Here is a 14,818-nt window from a genome sequence, read left to right on the forward strand (position 1 = left end):
GCCGAAGCCAAGGCCTGTTCTTTCATGTCCTTCCCATGTAGTGTCAAGACCACAGGTCACTCAGTCCCTGCAGGTTTTGCCTACACTTCTGTCCAACAGCTTGGTGCCTCAGTGCACATGCCCACAGATCCTCCCTCCAGTGACCACCAGGTCCCAGGGTCTTGGCTCAGCTATCTGTCATTTTCACACAAATTTCCTGACCCCACCATTCATGCTGGTTTACTGCAGCCCAAGAAAACAATATGGGTGATGACCTGTACCTATACAGAGGCCTCCTGGAGGTGGTGTGGCAGGTCCAACTTCACCTTGCTGGGGAAGGCCTGAGTGAACACCAGGCAGTCATTGTTCTGGGTCCTCCATGCTTCCTTAGAACCTCCACAGGCTAAAGAACCCAGGAGCTGCTTCCAGTCAGTGTTGCTGTTTACTAATTATAAATGTGGGGGAAACCAGAACAGATGGAAGAGGCAGCCTTGGGAAACACAGAGTGAACTGGCCCTAACAGAGGCCTTTGGTCACATAGGCAAGGAGAGGCCTACAGTTTTGAACCCTGGGCAAATACTTGAAGAGCCTCTTTGGGTCTCCCATCCCTGGCCAGTTGCTGGGGTCACAAGGTCATGCAAAGACAGGGTTAGTAGCTTTGCCTATGGGAGTTGGGTTGCTAGTATTCCTTAGAAGTAGCAGGATAAGTCAGTGTCCCTGCCCCTTCCCCCCATACCCACAGTTGATTTACCTGAGAGCAAGGCTATCACTTGGCCACTCCACCCTTGGCTTCTTGGCCATGCACCTCTTGGGGCTATAGTCCATCTGGATCTGGCTGCATCCTGATGGCCCAGTCCCATCTCTTCTTCCCAGTCCGAGGACCTTGGTGCCTGCGCCCAGTTTGAGAGCAGCCGGCAGAACCGCAGTGCACTACCCAGCTCCAGCTGTGTCTTCCCCACCTTCACATTGCGCAAGCCTTCCTCGGAGACAGACATCGAGAACTGGGCCTCCAAGCACTTCAACAAGCACACTCAGGGCCTCTTCCGGCGGAAGGTGTCCATAGCTAATATGCTGGCCTGGAGCAGTGAATCCATCAAGAAGCCCATGATTGTGACCAATGACCGGCATGTAAAGAAGGAAGCCTGTGAGATCTTCAAGCTGATCCAGATGTACATGGGTGACAGGAGGGCCAAGGCGGACCCACTGCATGTGGCCCTGGAGATCGCCACCAAAGGCTGGAGTGCACAGGGCCTGCGTGATGAGCTATACATTCAACTGTGTCGGCAGACCACTGAGAACTTCCGCCTGGAGAGCCTGGCCCGTGGCTGGGAGCTCATGGCCATCTGTCTGGCCTTCTTCCCACCCACACCCAAGTTCCACTCCTACCTAGAGGGCTATATCTACCGGCATATGGATCCTGTTAATGACACCAAAGGTAAGGCCCAGCATGTGGGACCCTTAGCACCCAGCTCTGCTGCTACTGAGGTAAGAGCCATGAAAAGGGCTCCTAGCCATGCTGGGTGGCACTGGAAAGTTTCTCAGTAACCACATAGCAAGGCCACCTTCAAGAAGATTCATAGCCCCCTGAAAGGCCAAACACCTCAGTTTCTGCTGAGATCTGAGCATCTCAGAGAGCCACATCAGTGCTCAGAGGAGAGCTCAGGCAGGCCTGGCAAAGCTGACATATTACCTTGTGGCTTAGCCAGGTGGTTTCCACTCTTCTCTAAGTCCACTGTGGCCAGTTGTCCTCTCTGACAAGGGCAGACATGGTTAAACTCCGACATTCTTGTTGCATTCAAGTTCTGTTACCCTGTGGGAGGAGAAATTACCCAGAGAGGCTGAGGCCATCTGTTCTAGGTAGGGTCCTGGCTTGAAGACCTGAGCAGGAAGAAACATGGTGACCTCAGTGTGTTGGCAAAACCCCAGCCCCATGGGCTCATCATAGAATTCAGCCAGCTACAGGACATCACTAGTTGAGATTCTCAAAGGGTCAGAAGGTGTCTCCTACATAGGTGGCTACTTGTTGATGGCTTCCAGGGACCAAGCACAAGGTCCCCAGAAGTGATACATTCTATCTGTGAGGAACCAAGCCATGGTCCTGTCAGTGAGGCAGCCAACCTGAGTGGTGGGCTGGTCAGAGTGAGCACAGGGCAGAACCATAGGCAGCAGTATAGAGCAAGCCATTCTCTACCCCAACTGATGTGAGCACTTGTAGGACACAACCACAAGTGAGATCTAGATGTATGCACACGTGATCAGATGCACACACACACACAAATGCCAGGTCAGACCTGCCATGTTGCTCCTTGAGAGGGAAAGAGTCCAACTTGGACTGTTCTGGTCTCAGCTTCAGCCGAAACAGGTATTGGTCCAGGCCTCTAGGCCTTGTCCCTGACAGGTGTGGGGAAAGCAATTTTCATGCTGCCTTGGGGTTACGGTATGGGCAGAGACTGCACAGTCTAGGGTGGGCTCCTGGGGAAGGCATGTCAGGCATAAGCACCATGTAACATCTCAGCTACTTGGGGACAACTTCCAAAGCCATGCAATTTATGTCCCAGTCATGAACTTTTTGCCATAGATCCCAGCAGATACAGAAATCTCAGCAGATATACAGCCAGGTATGGTGGTATATGCCTTTAATCCCAGCACTTGGGAGGCAGAGGTAGGAGAATCACCATGAGTTCAAGGCCAGTCTGAAACTACATAGTGAATTCCAGATCAGCCTGGGTTAGAGCAAGACCCTATCTCAAAAAAAAAAGAAGAAGAAGAAGAAGAAAAAGAAGAACAAGAGAAAGAAATCCCAGAACCTGGTGTGTGGCCTATGCTCCCACATCTACATCAAGGAACAAAGACAGATTCTAAACAGCCAGGGGCTGGTCCTGTAGGCTACAGTAAGGATTCAGGCACCCTGTTCCCTGGTTGTCTTAGATTTTTCTAGGAGCAGGGGACTCCCTGAGCTGTGTTCCTATTAGCTTCCTGGGTTATCTCCTTGACCTTTTCCATGTATTTGATCTAGAATGTTCAGCTATGAATATGTATCTCCACTGATGGGAACAAGGTCCACAGTAAGCACCACCAAGGAAGTGAGACAGTAAAGAGGTTTGTCGGACAAAAATGTAGCTGCTCCATTCCCACCAGCAAGGGCTTCCTTCCCAGGAAAGTTTGTGCGCTGTGCCCTCTGTAGGGCCTCCTAAGTTAGTGCCCCTCACGTAGAAATGTGTGTGCTCTTAACACCATGGTTTCTAGGTGTGCATAAAAGAAGAAAACGGCTTAAGTCTGGGAGCAGTGGCTGTTATATCACTATATGTGGCCCAGTGGTGGACTGAAGCTCTCTGTAGTCCCATCAGCATGTGGCTTGCATCCAGGCTGTGGAGCCTGGGCTTCTTTCACAGCCAGAACCCTACTTCTAGTCCCAGGTTGCCACAGATTTGCCTCTCTATAGCTCTGATTGCCCTGGAGCTCAGAAGAGAGATGTCTGTACACCAGGTAGTTATCCCTTCTTCTATAGGCCTTATGCCCCCTCTAGCCAGCTTACTGTCCCTGGGAGGTACATCTTTCACATGCAGGCAACATTGTTCAGGAGCATGGGTCCTAGCCAGGCATGGTGGTCCATGTCTCTTATGCCAGTACTTGGGAGGCCGAAGCAGGAGGATTGTATCAAGTATGAGGCCAGCCTTCTCTATATAGTGAGCTCCAGACAAGGCCAACCAAAGCTACGTAGTGAAACCCTGCATGAAAAAATAAAACAAAGAAGATGGCATGGGTCTTGGTTGATTGTGGTCAGAAATTGGACCTTGCCAGCCCCTGCTTCAGAAAACCAACTGGCCTGCTGCATAGTACTTAGAAAATAGAACTGCAGCTAGGAGGTAGGGAACACTGGCATGCAAGTGACTTCTGCTGTGTGGTCAGCACTCTAGGGCAAGGGCATCATGAAGAACAGCCTTATATATTGAATGTAGCACTTTTGTACCAAACAGCCATCTCCCAGTTGTCCTCCAGGGACAGGTTAATGTAGACATTGAGGGGTGCTTGGCATTGCATGAAAGTTGCACAAAGGAGCACTGTGAAGAAGTCCCTGGGAAAGCCACTTCATGCTTGCAAAAAGACTTCCCAATTCCAGCTCAATATGCTGAGTATGGGTGGTTCATGGTGTTGAGTCTTGCTCTCAGGAAGATCATGGGTCAACTTGAGCTACATAGTAAGACACTGTCTCAAAAATCAAGGGCTGAGGAGATGGCTTAGGGCAGAAGAGCACCTGCTTTGCAAGGTGAGTTCAATCCCTAGCACCCGTGTAAAAAGCTCGATGTGGCTGGGAATGCCTATAAACCCAGCACGAAGGCAGGCAGAGACTAGAGGATCACTGGGGCTTGCTGGTCGACCAATATAACCAAAAAACTAAAGGCAAGTTCCAGGTTCAGCAAAACACTGCATCTCAGGGAAATAAGGCAAAAGGGTGATAGAGACAACCAGTGCTCACCTCTGGCCTCTGCACACATATGCATGGGATATGTGCATCTGCATACAAGTGCCTACATCACACACGGCACAAAAGGGGAAGAGTAGGTTGAACATCTGCATTTCCTTCCACTCCATTTTGAACTTACTAATAGTAAAAGAGGGTATGTGTGTGTGTGGTACATGCATGTGTATGTGTATAGATGCACACACCCCTTGTGCACACATGTAGAGACCAGAGAGGATGTTGGATATCCTTTTGAAATCTCACTGAACCTGGAGCTTGGTGTTTTTCAGTTACACTGGCTGACCATGGAGCCTCAACAATTCCCTTGTCTCTCCCCACCTTCTCACTGAGTTTATAGCATTTATGGCTATGCCTGACTTTAAAAAAATATTTATTTATGTGAGAGAGAGAGAGAGGGAGGGAGAGAGAGAAAATAGGTATGCCAGGACCTCTTACTATTGCAAACAAAATCCAGATGCATATGCCACTTTGTGCATCTGGCTTTACGTTGGGTACTGGAGAACTGAACCTAGTCCAGGAGGCTTTGCAAGCAAGCATCTTGTACCGCTGAGCATTCTTCCCAGTCCTGCACCTGACTTTTTACATGGATGGTGCTGATCAAACTCAGTTCCTCATGCTTGCACAGCAAACACTTTTTCCTGCTAAGCCATCTTCCTCAGCCCCAATAAAGGAATTTTTAAAAGGCAAAAAGCCCTACCAGAAGACAGTATGGCAGTTCCTCAAAAATTTAGGAATAAGATGGGTGTGGTGGTGCATGCCTTTAATCCCAGCACTTAAGAAGCAGAGGTAGGAGAATCACAGTGAGTTCAAGGCCACCCTGAGACTACATAGTGAATTCCAGGTCAGCCTACAATGAGACCCTACCTCAAAAAATAAAATTTTTTTAAAAAAAGGAATAGAATTGCCAAGTGTCAGCAATTCTACTTGTAGGTCTCTACTTAGAAAAAAATAATAATAATAACAACAACTGGGCTGGAGAGATGGCTTAGTGGTTAAGATGCTTGCCTATGAAGCCTAAGGACCCATGTTCAACTAACCAGATGCACAAAGGTGAGGCAAGGTCACATGCCCACTAGGTGGTACAAGTATCTGGAGTTCAATTGCAGTGGCTGAAGTCCTGGTGTGCCAGTTCATTCTCTCTCTCTCTCCCTCTCTCTCTCTCTCTCTCTCTGTGTGTGTGTATGTCTGTGTGTGTGTATGTCTGTGTGTCTGTCTGTCTGTCTCTCTCTCTCTCTCTCTCTCTCTCTCTCTGTGTGTGTGTGTGTGTATGTCTGTGTGTCTGTCTGTCTGTCTCTCTCTCTCTCTCTCTTTCTCTCTCTCTCAAAAAAAAAAAATAGTAATTTCCAGGTGTGGTAGCACATGCCTTTAATTTCAACACTTGAGAGGCAGAGATAGGATGATCGCTATGAGTTTCAGGTCAACCTGGGCTAGAGTGAGATCCTACCTCGAACAAACAATTTGTTGTTGTTGTTGTTTTAATGAGAGCAGGGGCTGTAATAGGTGTCTCTACACTGGATCCACAAAAGCATATTCCCAGTGGCCTGAGTAGAAGTGTCCATCAACATGTGAGTGGATAAGTAAAACATGGTGTATACAGTGTACACTTAAAATGGGACACTGTTCAGCCTTTAAAAGAAAATTCTGTTAATACAATTTATAAGATAGATGAGCCTTGAGGAAAAAAGTGGTGATGCACTTAATCCCAGTACTCAGGAGGCTGAAGTAGGAGGATCACTGTGAGTTTGAGTTCACCTTGAAACAACATAGTGAATTCCAGGTCAGCCTGGGCTAGAGACCCTACCTTGAAGAAACAAAAACAAAAAAGGAAACCCTTAATATTCTGACATAGGAGAAAATTCTTGTTTTCGTCAATTGGGCAAAGATTCTTACATAATGACAAAAATATTGTTGATAAGATAAATCTCCAATAAGACATTGTTAAGAGAATGAGTGGCTGAAGGTATAGCTGTGTGGCACAGCACATTAAGCCCTAGCTGGGTTCAATCCTCAACATCCCCCCCCCCAAAAAAAAGGAGATTAGAAAACTAATTACAAACAAGGAACTATGAAAGTATTTATAATGTATATAGTTCTAGAGGTTAATAGACATATATTTCCTTGCTCTATCTGCTTAGAGGCTCCTAGAAATCAGGACACATTGGGCTGGAGAGCTGGCTCAGCAGTTAAAGGCACTTGCTTGCAAAGCCTGACTGCCTAGGTTTGATTCCTCAGTGCCCAGGTAAAGCCAGATGCATAAAGTGGTGCATGCATCTGGAGTTAGCTTGCAGTTGCAGGAGACCCTGACATGCCATATTAATTCTCTCTCTGGCTCTTTCCCTCCCAAGTAAATAAATATTGAGGAGAAAATAAAAATAAAAAATAAAAAAACAGAGTTGGGCATGGTGGTGCACGCCTTTAATCCCAGCACTTGGGAGGCAGAAGTAGGAGGATCACTGTGAGTTCAAGGCTAGCCTGGAACTACAGAGTGCCAGGTCAGCCTGGGCTAGAGAGACCCTACCTTGAAAGAAAAAAAAGAAAGAAAGAAACCAGAATATACCAGTAGCAAAAAGCATACCAATACTCAGATCTTGGGGTTTGGGTTTTTTGTTGTTGTTGTTGTTTTCTGAGGTAAGGTTTCACTCTAGCCCAAGCTGATCTAGAACTCTGTCTGTGTCCCAAACTGGCCTTTAACTCACAGCTCTCCTCCTACCTCTGCTATCCAAGTGTTGGGACTAAAGGTGTGAGCCACCATACCTGGATTTTTTTCTTTAATTTTTACTTCTTTATTTGCACATGAATGTGTATATGGGGGGGAGGACCTCTTGCTGATGTAAATGAATGCCAAATGTTTGCACTACTTTTGCATTAGGCTTTATACATGGGTGGTTTAGGAAAGGAACCTAGGCCAGCAGGCTTTTTAAAGAAGTACCTTTAACCACTGACCCATCTTTCCAGCCCTCAGATTTTGGTTTCTAAATCTTTTTTGCTATAATAAACCATAGTCCTTGGGCATGGTGGCTCATGCCTATAATCTCAGCGTGTGGGAGGCAGAGATAGGAAGACTGCTGAGATTTTGGGCCCAATTTGGGACTACTGAGTGAGTTCCAGGTCAGCCTGGGCTAGAGTGAGAGTCTGCCTCAAAAAGATAAAGAAAACACAAACACAATACTTGATGAAATGGCAGATTTTAGGCTGGTGCAAGGAATATACATGTGCCAAAAGTGACTGGGTTTAGTGGTGGATACTTATCTTCTCAGCAGTGATCATGCTGAGGCAGAAAGGTCTTTTAAGTTTGAGGTCAGCATGAGCTATACAGCAAGACTTTGACTCAAAAAATCCAAAGGCTAACTCAGTGGCACATCACTTTGCCTAGCATTCACAAGGCCCTATGTTCAACCACTGTAAATAACTGAATAAAATGTGGGGAGGTGTGCCCAGGTCTTTAATCCTAGCTACACAAGAACCTGAGGCAGTAGTATTTGCAAGGCAAGTAAATTCAAGGTCAGCTGTGAGAACTTAATGACATCCTATCTCGAAAAGTTAAAAGAAAGCCTGACGTGGTGGCGCATGCCTTTAATCCCAGCACTCAGGAGGCAGAGATAGGAGGATCACCGTGAGTTCCTGGCCACGCTGAGACTCCATAGTGAATTCCAGGTCAGCCTGGGCTAGAGTGAGACCCTACCTTGAAAAAAAAAAGAAAAAAGTAAAAGTGGTTTATATTTTTCCCTCAGTGGTAGTGTGCTTGCTTAGCACACACAGAGCCCTGTGTTCACTCCCCGTACTGGTGGGTAGAGGATAGATAATGGAGACTGTTAAAGAATATAAGAGCTGCCAGGCGTGGTGGCACATGCCTTTAATCCCAGCACTTGGGAGGCAGAGGTAGGAGGATTGCCATGAGTTCGAGGCCACCCTGAGACTCCATAGTGAATTCCAGGTCAGCCTGGGCTACAGTGATACACTACCTTGAAAAAATACATACATACATACATATATATATAATATATGTATTTATATATTATATATATAAGAGCCAACTGACAGCTTCCAGTGGCAAAACTGGGACAATGTGAGCAACAGAACATTCACACTAAATTATAACCCCAAGTATAAAATGGATATCCATAATGTACCCCTCCATTATGACTGACTTCTAGAGAGCATATGAAGAGAAAGAAGGAAAGTCACTGATTGCACGTGCCGAAACCTGACGGGCATGACCTCAGCCAAGTGACTAAGGTCAGTGGTGTCAGTAAGCCACGTTGTCAGGAGGAGGCAGCCCATTTGGTTGGTGTGAACTAAGCACCAGCTAAAGGGCCCAGGTCTGGACTGCCCAAGCCTGCTGGTTGCAAAGGGGTGTGTGAGCCACCTACATCCATCTCCCCTGCTGCCCACTGTTGTCCCTGTTTCCCCATTCTTAGTGTGAGGAGACCCAGCCCTGTGATGAAGTAATGCCAGGAGGGGTCCAGTACCTCATGTTTCACTCAGCCATCAGCTTTATGGGGACAGACCCTAACAGGCCCAGAGGCCTCCTCACCACCAAGTGTGGGAACCACATGAGCAATGGTTTCTGGCTTGTGTCCTGTGGTCCTCACGGTTCTGTTTGCTCCCCAGTGACACAGCACATAAAAGAGCTTCTGGAAAGGAACAGTAAGAAGAAGTCCAAACTGAGAAAGAAACCCAAGCCTTATGTTGAAGAGCCAGATGGTAGGGCCTCTGCAGCCTGGGTGCTGCCTCTGCACCGCTCTGCTCTCCAGCCATGGCCGCCTGGCCTCCTCTTCTCTAACCACTTCTGGGCTGGGGGAGGGGCACTAACCTCAGGCCTGGGGCCTCCCAAGCAAGCACTGGAGGCCTGGGTGCCAACAGGACTCTGGAGAAACTGTGCTTACCCTGCGCCTCTTCTGGTGGTACCAGGACAATTCCCAACTTGCTTCTTGGTGGGCAGGGGGCAAGAGGACTAGCCTGTGAAGGCCTGAAGTCACCCCAGGTGAGTGTTTTGGATTAATCCTGGGGTGAGGCTCATAGGTTGTGCCTCCCCAGCCCTGTCCTCCCCTGGGGTAGAGGAGCCTAACCTGGTGTTAGCATGGGGTCGCCCCTCTTCTATGATGGGCCCAGCACATCTTTTCAAATTCTAGTCTCCTCACCCTCCTCCAGTAGCATCCTTTGTACCCTTCTCCTGAGCCCTAGCTCAGGACTATCCTGCTCAGTCAAGCTCCAGGGGAGGCTGTGCCCCTCCCTGTCCAGAGCAAACTCAGCTCCTCCCAAGGCCTCTAAGACCTGCCCTTCCCCGACAGCTCTGGCCCTCTGGCACCAGCTTTGTGCGGGCTTCTGCTGCTTCCAGCAAGCCATGGCTTGCACCCGTTGGTCTGGAACTCCTGCTCCAGTCCTGCTGTTTGCTCCACTCCTTCTTTGGAAAGTCCTCTCAGGTCAAAGCCAGGGGGCTTTCTGTACATGACACTTCCTCAAAACTCTTGGACCAGAGTAGACTATACTTATAAGTCCAGCATGGAATCTGCAGGGCTGGAGATGTGTCCTCACCTAGAATGTCCCTAGCCATAAGTTATCTTCTGACCGTTCATGGGGACAGCAACAGGAGGAGTTCTGAGCTCCTGCCTGTACTGACTACTGGTGGCCTGAGAGCTAGCTAGCCATCTGTGAGTCATTCCTTGGGCCTGGGCAAGGCAATGAAGATCTTAAATGTGCATATCAGGGAGCAGGGTTTGGACCCTGCCACAGTACCAAAGATCCTGGAGAACTGCTGTTAGCCCTCTGTTAGCAGCCATCTCCCCACCAGCAAAGTTATTGGCCTGCAGCTGATAGGTGCTGGCCAACGTTCAGGCAGAGAGCAGATGGGCCTAGCAAGGCCAGATTAGGGGGCCAAAGCAGAACATCTCATACAAGTGTAGTGGTCTCCCTGGACTGGCTATGAGCACTGCCTGGTCCACACTGAACCCCAACACAGCAGAAATCACTGCAGCACCTAGACCTCAGAGTGCAGCAGGCACGGCTTCAGCCCTTGGTCCATCTTCTACAGCCCTGACAGCAGCCATTCACAAGCACCCATAAGACGGGTATTGTCCTTGTCTCCACCCTGCAGAAGAAGAGACTGAGACATAGAGAAGCTTCTCATGTGCCCATCATAAGATGACAGGTAGCCCAAGAGAGGCTGTTTTGGTCTCAAGCAGGTTTCATCTGAAGACCTTTATGTTTTCCCACAGGGCAGCCTTGAGTGGAATGTCAAAGTCTATCTTCCCACAGGATAGAAAACAGCAGGCTCAACTCCCTCCTCTGCTCTCAGACTTACCTGCTAAGTGATCACATGTCCAAGCTGCTGAGCTGAGCCAGGCCAGGAGAGAAGCACCCTTCGCTTCTCCAGGCTCTGAGTGACCAGGGTGTGGCCTGGGTCACCTTGGCTTCAACATCTGAGATAGTTTTGTTTTAATTTTGACTAAAGAGCCCCCTCACAGATGTGATGATAAAACTATTTTATGATAACTAAAAATGAAAATGTTCTCAGGGACTAAACATTTCTGTGCTTTTCAAATTGGGGTTCAAGGACCCTTGTGTCCTTAGATCTCCACAAGAAGCTGTTTCCTTTCAAAGGCAAAAGTACTTCCATTTTGAGACCCTGGTTCTACATACCTCCTTCACCACAGGTGGCAGGCATGGGCTCAGCCAGGGTAGTTCCTTCCAAAGGAGGAGTGTCCAGTGCTTGGGAGCACAGTGCTCTAACTGGTGGATGGTACTGGTGACACCTCTTGGTGTGTTCTGTCATTTGCCTACCTCATTCTACTGGGGCCAGGTGGGTGTCACACCCCAGACCTCCAGGGAAGGGGCGCTCTCCCCCCTCACACTGTGCCCAGCCTATCTACTGCCTACCAACCCTCTGGGACCACCAGCTCTGGAGAAACTGAATTCCAGAAAGCCCCTCCCTTAAGAGTGGAGGCCAGTTAGCCATGATCTTGCCCTCCAGTGAGAAGGGGTGCTGATTCAAGACACTGCATCTCCTCTATGCTGTACTCTTCCACTGATGGTCAGGCCTTGGACTTACCTCTCTGTGATACCCCTCCCCCCCACCCCGCCCTAATATAGGCCTGGACTGGCCAGGATGAAGATTAGGGGTGCTGGAGAGCTAAGCCTGCCCCAGCATTGGCCCAAGGTGCTGGGTGCCTCATCCAAAGGCTTTCCTGGAGTTAGGGAGGGCCAAGGGGCTCCCGTGGACCAGCCAGTGAATGTGGTTTGGAGGCCTTAGGCCTCAGGGAGTGCCCTGTGTTGCTTGTGACTCCTTACAGGAAAGCAGCTTTGTTCCTAACCTATTTCTGTATGGACTTTGGAGGGGTGGGTAGCTGGAAAGGGTTCCTAGCATAGCCCCTGGGGGTGGGGAAGTGCCCCTCACCTTTCTACTTAGATCTAAAGAAAAGTGCCTATGAGACAGTAATGGCTTCTCGGGAGTAGGTGAGAGCCTGACAAGGCTGACCATGCCCAGGGCCCCTACAACAGCTGCCTATCTCAAGTCCTATATCCCATCTGTCCACACCAGGCTAACTGGCACCCTTTCTTTTCCAGGGGTGGCAATAAGCACCTATGCCAAGTACTGTTACCACAAGCTACAGAAGGCAGCCCTGACTGGGGCCAAGAAGGTACAAGTGCTTCTTGGAGAAACAAGGCAGGGGAGATAGTTCTAAGCCTGGTGGGGAAAAATCACTGTCTGGCAGTTGCCCAGAGCCCACCTCAGTGGCTGGAAGGAAGGTCTCAGAAGATCCTTCCTGTGCTTTTCCGTACTGCCTGCCTTTCCCCTTAGAGTTGAGAAACAATGCAAACAAAGGGTTGCATGGACTAGGACTTTAGTGAGGTGATCCTATGGCTGGCCATGCCTGGTCCACCCTGGAGACCCCAGGAGTAGCATCCTGGCTACAGTGACTCCATAGAACCCTAGGTGGTATGGTGAGATGCAAGGGGGCAGGCACAGCAATGAGATCATCCTATGGAAGGGACTCTGACCCCTGACTGGCATGGGTAACAGGGTGGCCAAAAAGCCACCTGACGTTACAATCTTGGGAGTGCAGCCCCCATATCTGAGCACAGTACCCATAACCTGGTTGAGTCAGGCCAGGTTCTTCCTTCTGTATCCTGTACCGAGCATCATCCCTCCCTGCTGTACTCCCTCAAGAAGACAGCAGGGTCTGCTGGACCTTGTTGCCTTTGACCCTCTACTCTGCAGCCCACTTTCATCCAGGAAATTCTTTGGGCCTCCATGCACCTGTCCCAGAGTCCAATGTGTTGCCCCAGCTACATGAGCCTGTCACCAGGGTTCTCAGCTCTGCCAGTCACTCTTCCAGAAGCATCACAGATTGGTTGTCCTGGCCTCAACTGTGGTTTCTGACACTCCAGTCTGTCCCATCAAAGCATGACTTCCACTTTTCCTGCATGACCATGATTTTGAGTGTTAATGTGGGAGGACCCCTTGGTGACTTGGGCCAGGGTCAGGGCTGCCTCTACCTCTTACTGGGCCTGGAGTTTGGAAGGAGAGCCTGGGCCAGAACAGGACCTGAATGTTGGGCCTTTTTCACAGGGGCTGAAAAAGCCCAACGTGGAGGAGATCCGGCATGCCAAGAATGCTGTATTCAGCCCATCCATGTTTGGCAGTGCACTGCAGGAGGTTATGAGCATGCAAAAGGAGCGCTACCCTGACCGGCAGCTGCCCTGGGTTCAGACAAGGCTCTCTGAGGAAGTGCTGGCACTCAACGGTGACCAGACTGAGGGCATCTTCAGGTGACATGCCAACCCCAGCCCTGGGTTGGGGGGCAAGTTAGGTGTCCAACATGTGTGTCTATCAGCATGGACTATTAAGTCTCAGGACTATGTGGCCTACTAATATGCCAGCCTAAAGCCTACAGGGCAGAGTCCCCATCCATAGGAGGTAAAGCCACTAGGTTATCCTCTACAACAGCAGCATGGCTAGCAAGAGATGACCATCGGGAGTCCAGAGGTGCTTGGACACTAGGAGGGACAGGGTCTACAAATAGAGCTTTGGAGAAAACACAGCTGGCCAGGTAGCTCAGTAGCTGTGGCTCACCATCCTCATGTGTGAACAGGATGTGATAGCCCTTGCCCTGAAAGTGACATTGGCCCAGGGATGCCCAGACCCTAGAAGCAGATTTAGGGAAAGCAAGACTTGAAAGTTTGGCCTTACTGGCCTGCAGAGGGAGCTGTACAGTGAAGCTAGCAGAAGGTAAAAGCATAGTGGCCTGAGGGGGAAACTCCACACTACTGACTCAAGTACATCACAGAGGACCCCAGAAGAGAGCAACAAGCCCGGAGTCATCTCACCTCATGATAAGGGGGAATGGGTGGTAGAACCTTGAAATTGCATCACTCTCACCTCCAGCAGCAGGGCAGCATGAGCTCCTCCAGTCTGAGATCTGCCCTGTGCTCCCCAGGGTTCCGGGGGACATTGATGAGGTGAATGCCTTGAAGCTGCAGGTGGATCAATGGAAAGTTCCTACAGGCTTGGAGGACCCCCATGTTCCCGGTGAGCCCCCAATGTATTCAGCAGGGCAAAGTTGGCCCAGCCTGTGAGGTCTCAAAGGGTCCCTACACAATGGCCTGCATGTACAGCCCCACTGTGTAAAGAGCCATTCAGGCCAGGGCCTCTGAACACTCACCCTCCTGGAATCATTTTGTCCTGGCCAGGAGTGCTGTGGCTGCATCTTACTGTCCTCCACCATTGGGTTCACCCCAAAAGAAAAGCCCCAGTGAAGTGATGTTCTCTCAGTCACTTCCAGACATCCTCTTGCTTATTGGACGGCCTTAGTGTTCTAGAGGAGCCTGGGTTCCCTCCCTCCAGAGCAAGTCAGACTGTACCTCTTTACCCTAAGATCACCAGGCAGCCTACCCTCCCGAGAAATTCTGTTTTATAGTCAGTGTGGACACACCCCCGTGCCTCCAAGATTGTTACCTGGTTCTTGGGTAGGACTGTCTCTGAGGTTTGGGCTCAGTCTGGAGAACTTTGGCCAAGGAGACCCTTTCCAGTTGGCCCCGCCTTGCCCCATGTCCCTGATACGACCCCTGGGGGATGTTTGGCTCAGGGGCTCCTAGAGCAAGCCCATCTGAGCTAAGCCTGCCTTCAGCGTCGCTGCTGAAGCTATGGTACCGGGAGCTGGAGGAGCCTTTGATACCCCACGAGTTCTATGAACAATGCATTGCGCACTATGAGAGCCCGGAGGCTGCCGTGGCCGTGGTGCATGCTCTGCCGCGCATCAATCGCATGGTGCTGTGCTACCTCATCCGCTTCCTCCAGGTACGTCACCCATTCCCTCCAAACCCACCCGCTGTCAACCCCGTCTCACCTAGCCTGCC

General features: G+C 49.8%; 1 protein-coding gene across 2 annotated transcripts in view; it reads left to right on the forward strand.

Moving 5' to 3' along the window:
- Nucleotides 1-14,818, forward strand: part of Arhgap39 (Rho GTPase activating protein 39) — a 138,611-nt gene that overhangs the window by 122,574 nt on the left and 1,219 nt on the right. Inside the window, exons 6-11 of one of the 2 annotated variants that reach the window (XM_045142705.1) lie at nt 853-1,414; nt 9,074-9,166; nt 12,026-12,099; nt 13,032-13,231; nt 13,900-13,991; nt 14,590-14,759. In XM_045142705.1, coding sequence (XP_044998640.1) covers nt 853-1,414; nt 9,074-9,166; nt 12,026-12,099; nt 13,032-13,231; nt 13,900-13,991; nt 14,590-14,759 — 1,191 coding nt within the window. The remainder of the gene's footprint in view (nt 1-852; nt 1,415-9,073; nt 9,167-12,025; nt 12,100-13,031; nt 13,232-13,899; nt 13,992-14,589; nt 14,760-14,818) is intronic. The other variant, XM_045142706.1, reaches the window with a different exon arrangement.

Source organism: Jaculus jaculus, chromosome 2 (assembly GCF_020740685.1).
Source record: "Jaculus jaculus isolate mJacJac1 chromosome 2, mJacJac1.mat.Y.cur, whole genome shotgun sequence".
In the NCBI taxonomy this organism is placed as follows: Eukaryota; Metazoa; Chordata; class Mammalia; order Rodentia; family Dipodidae; genus Jaculus; species Jaculus jaculus.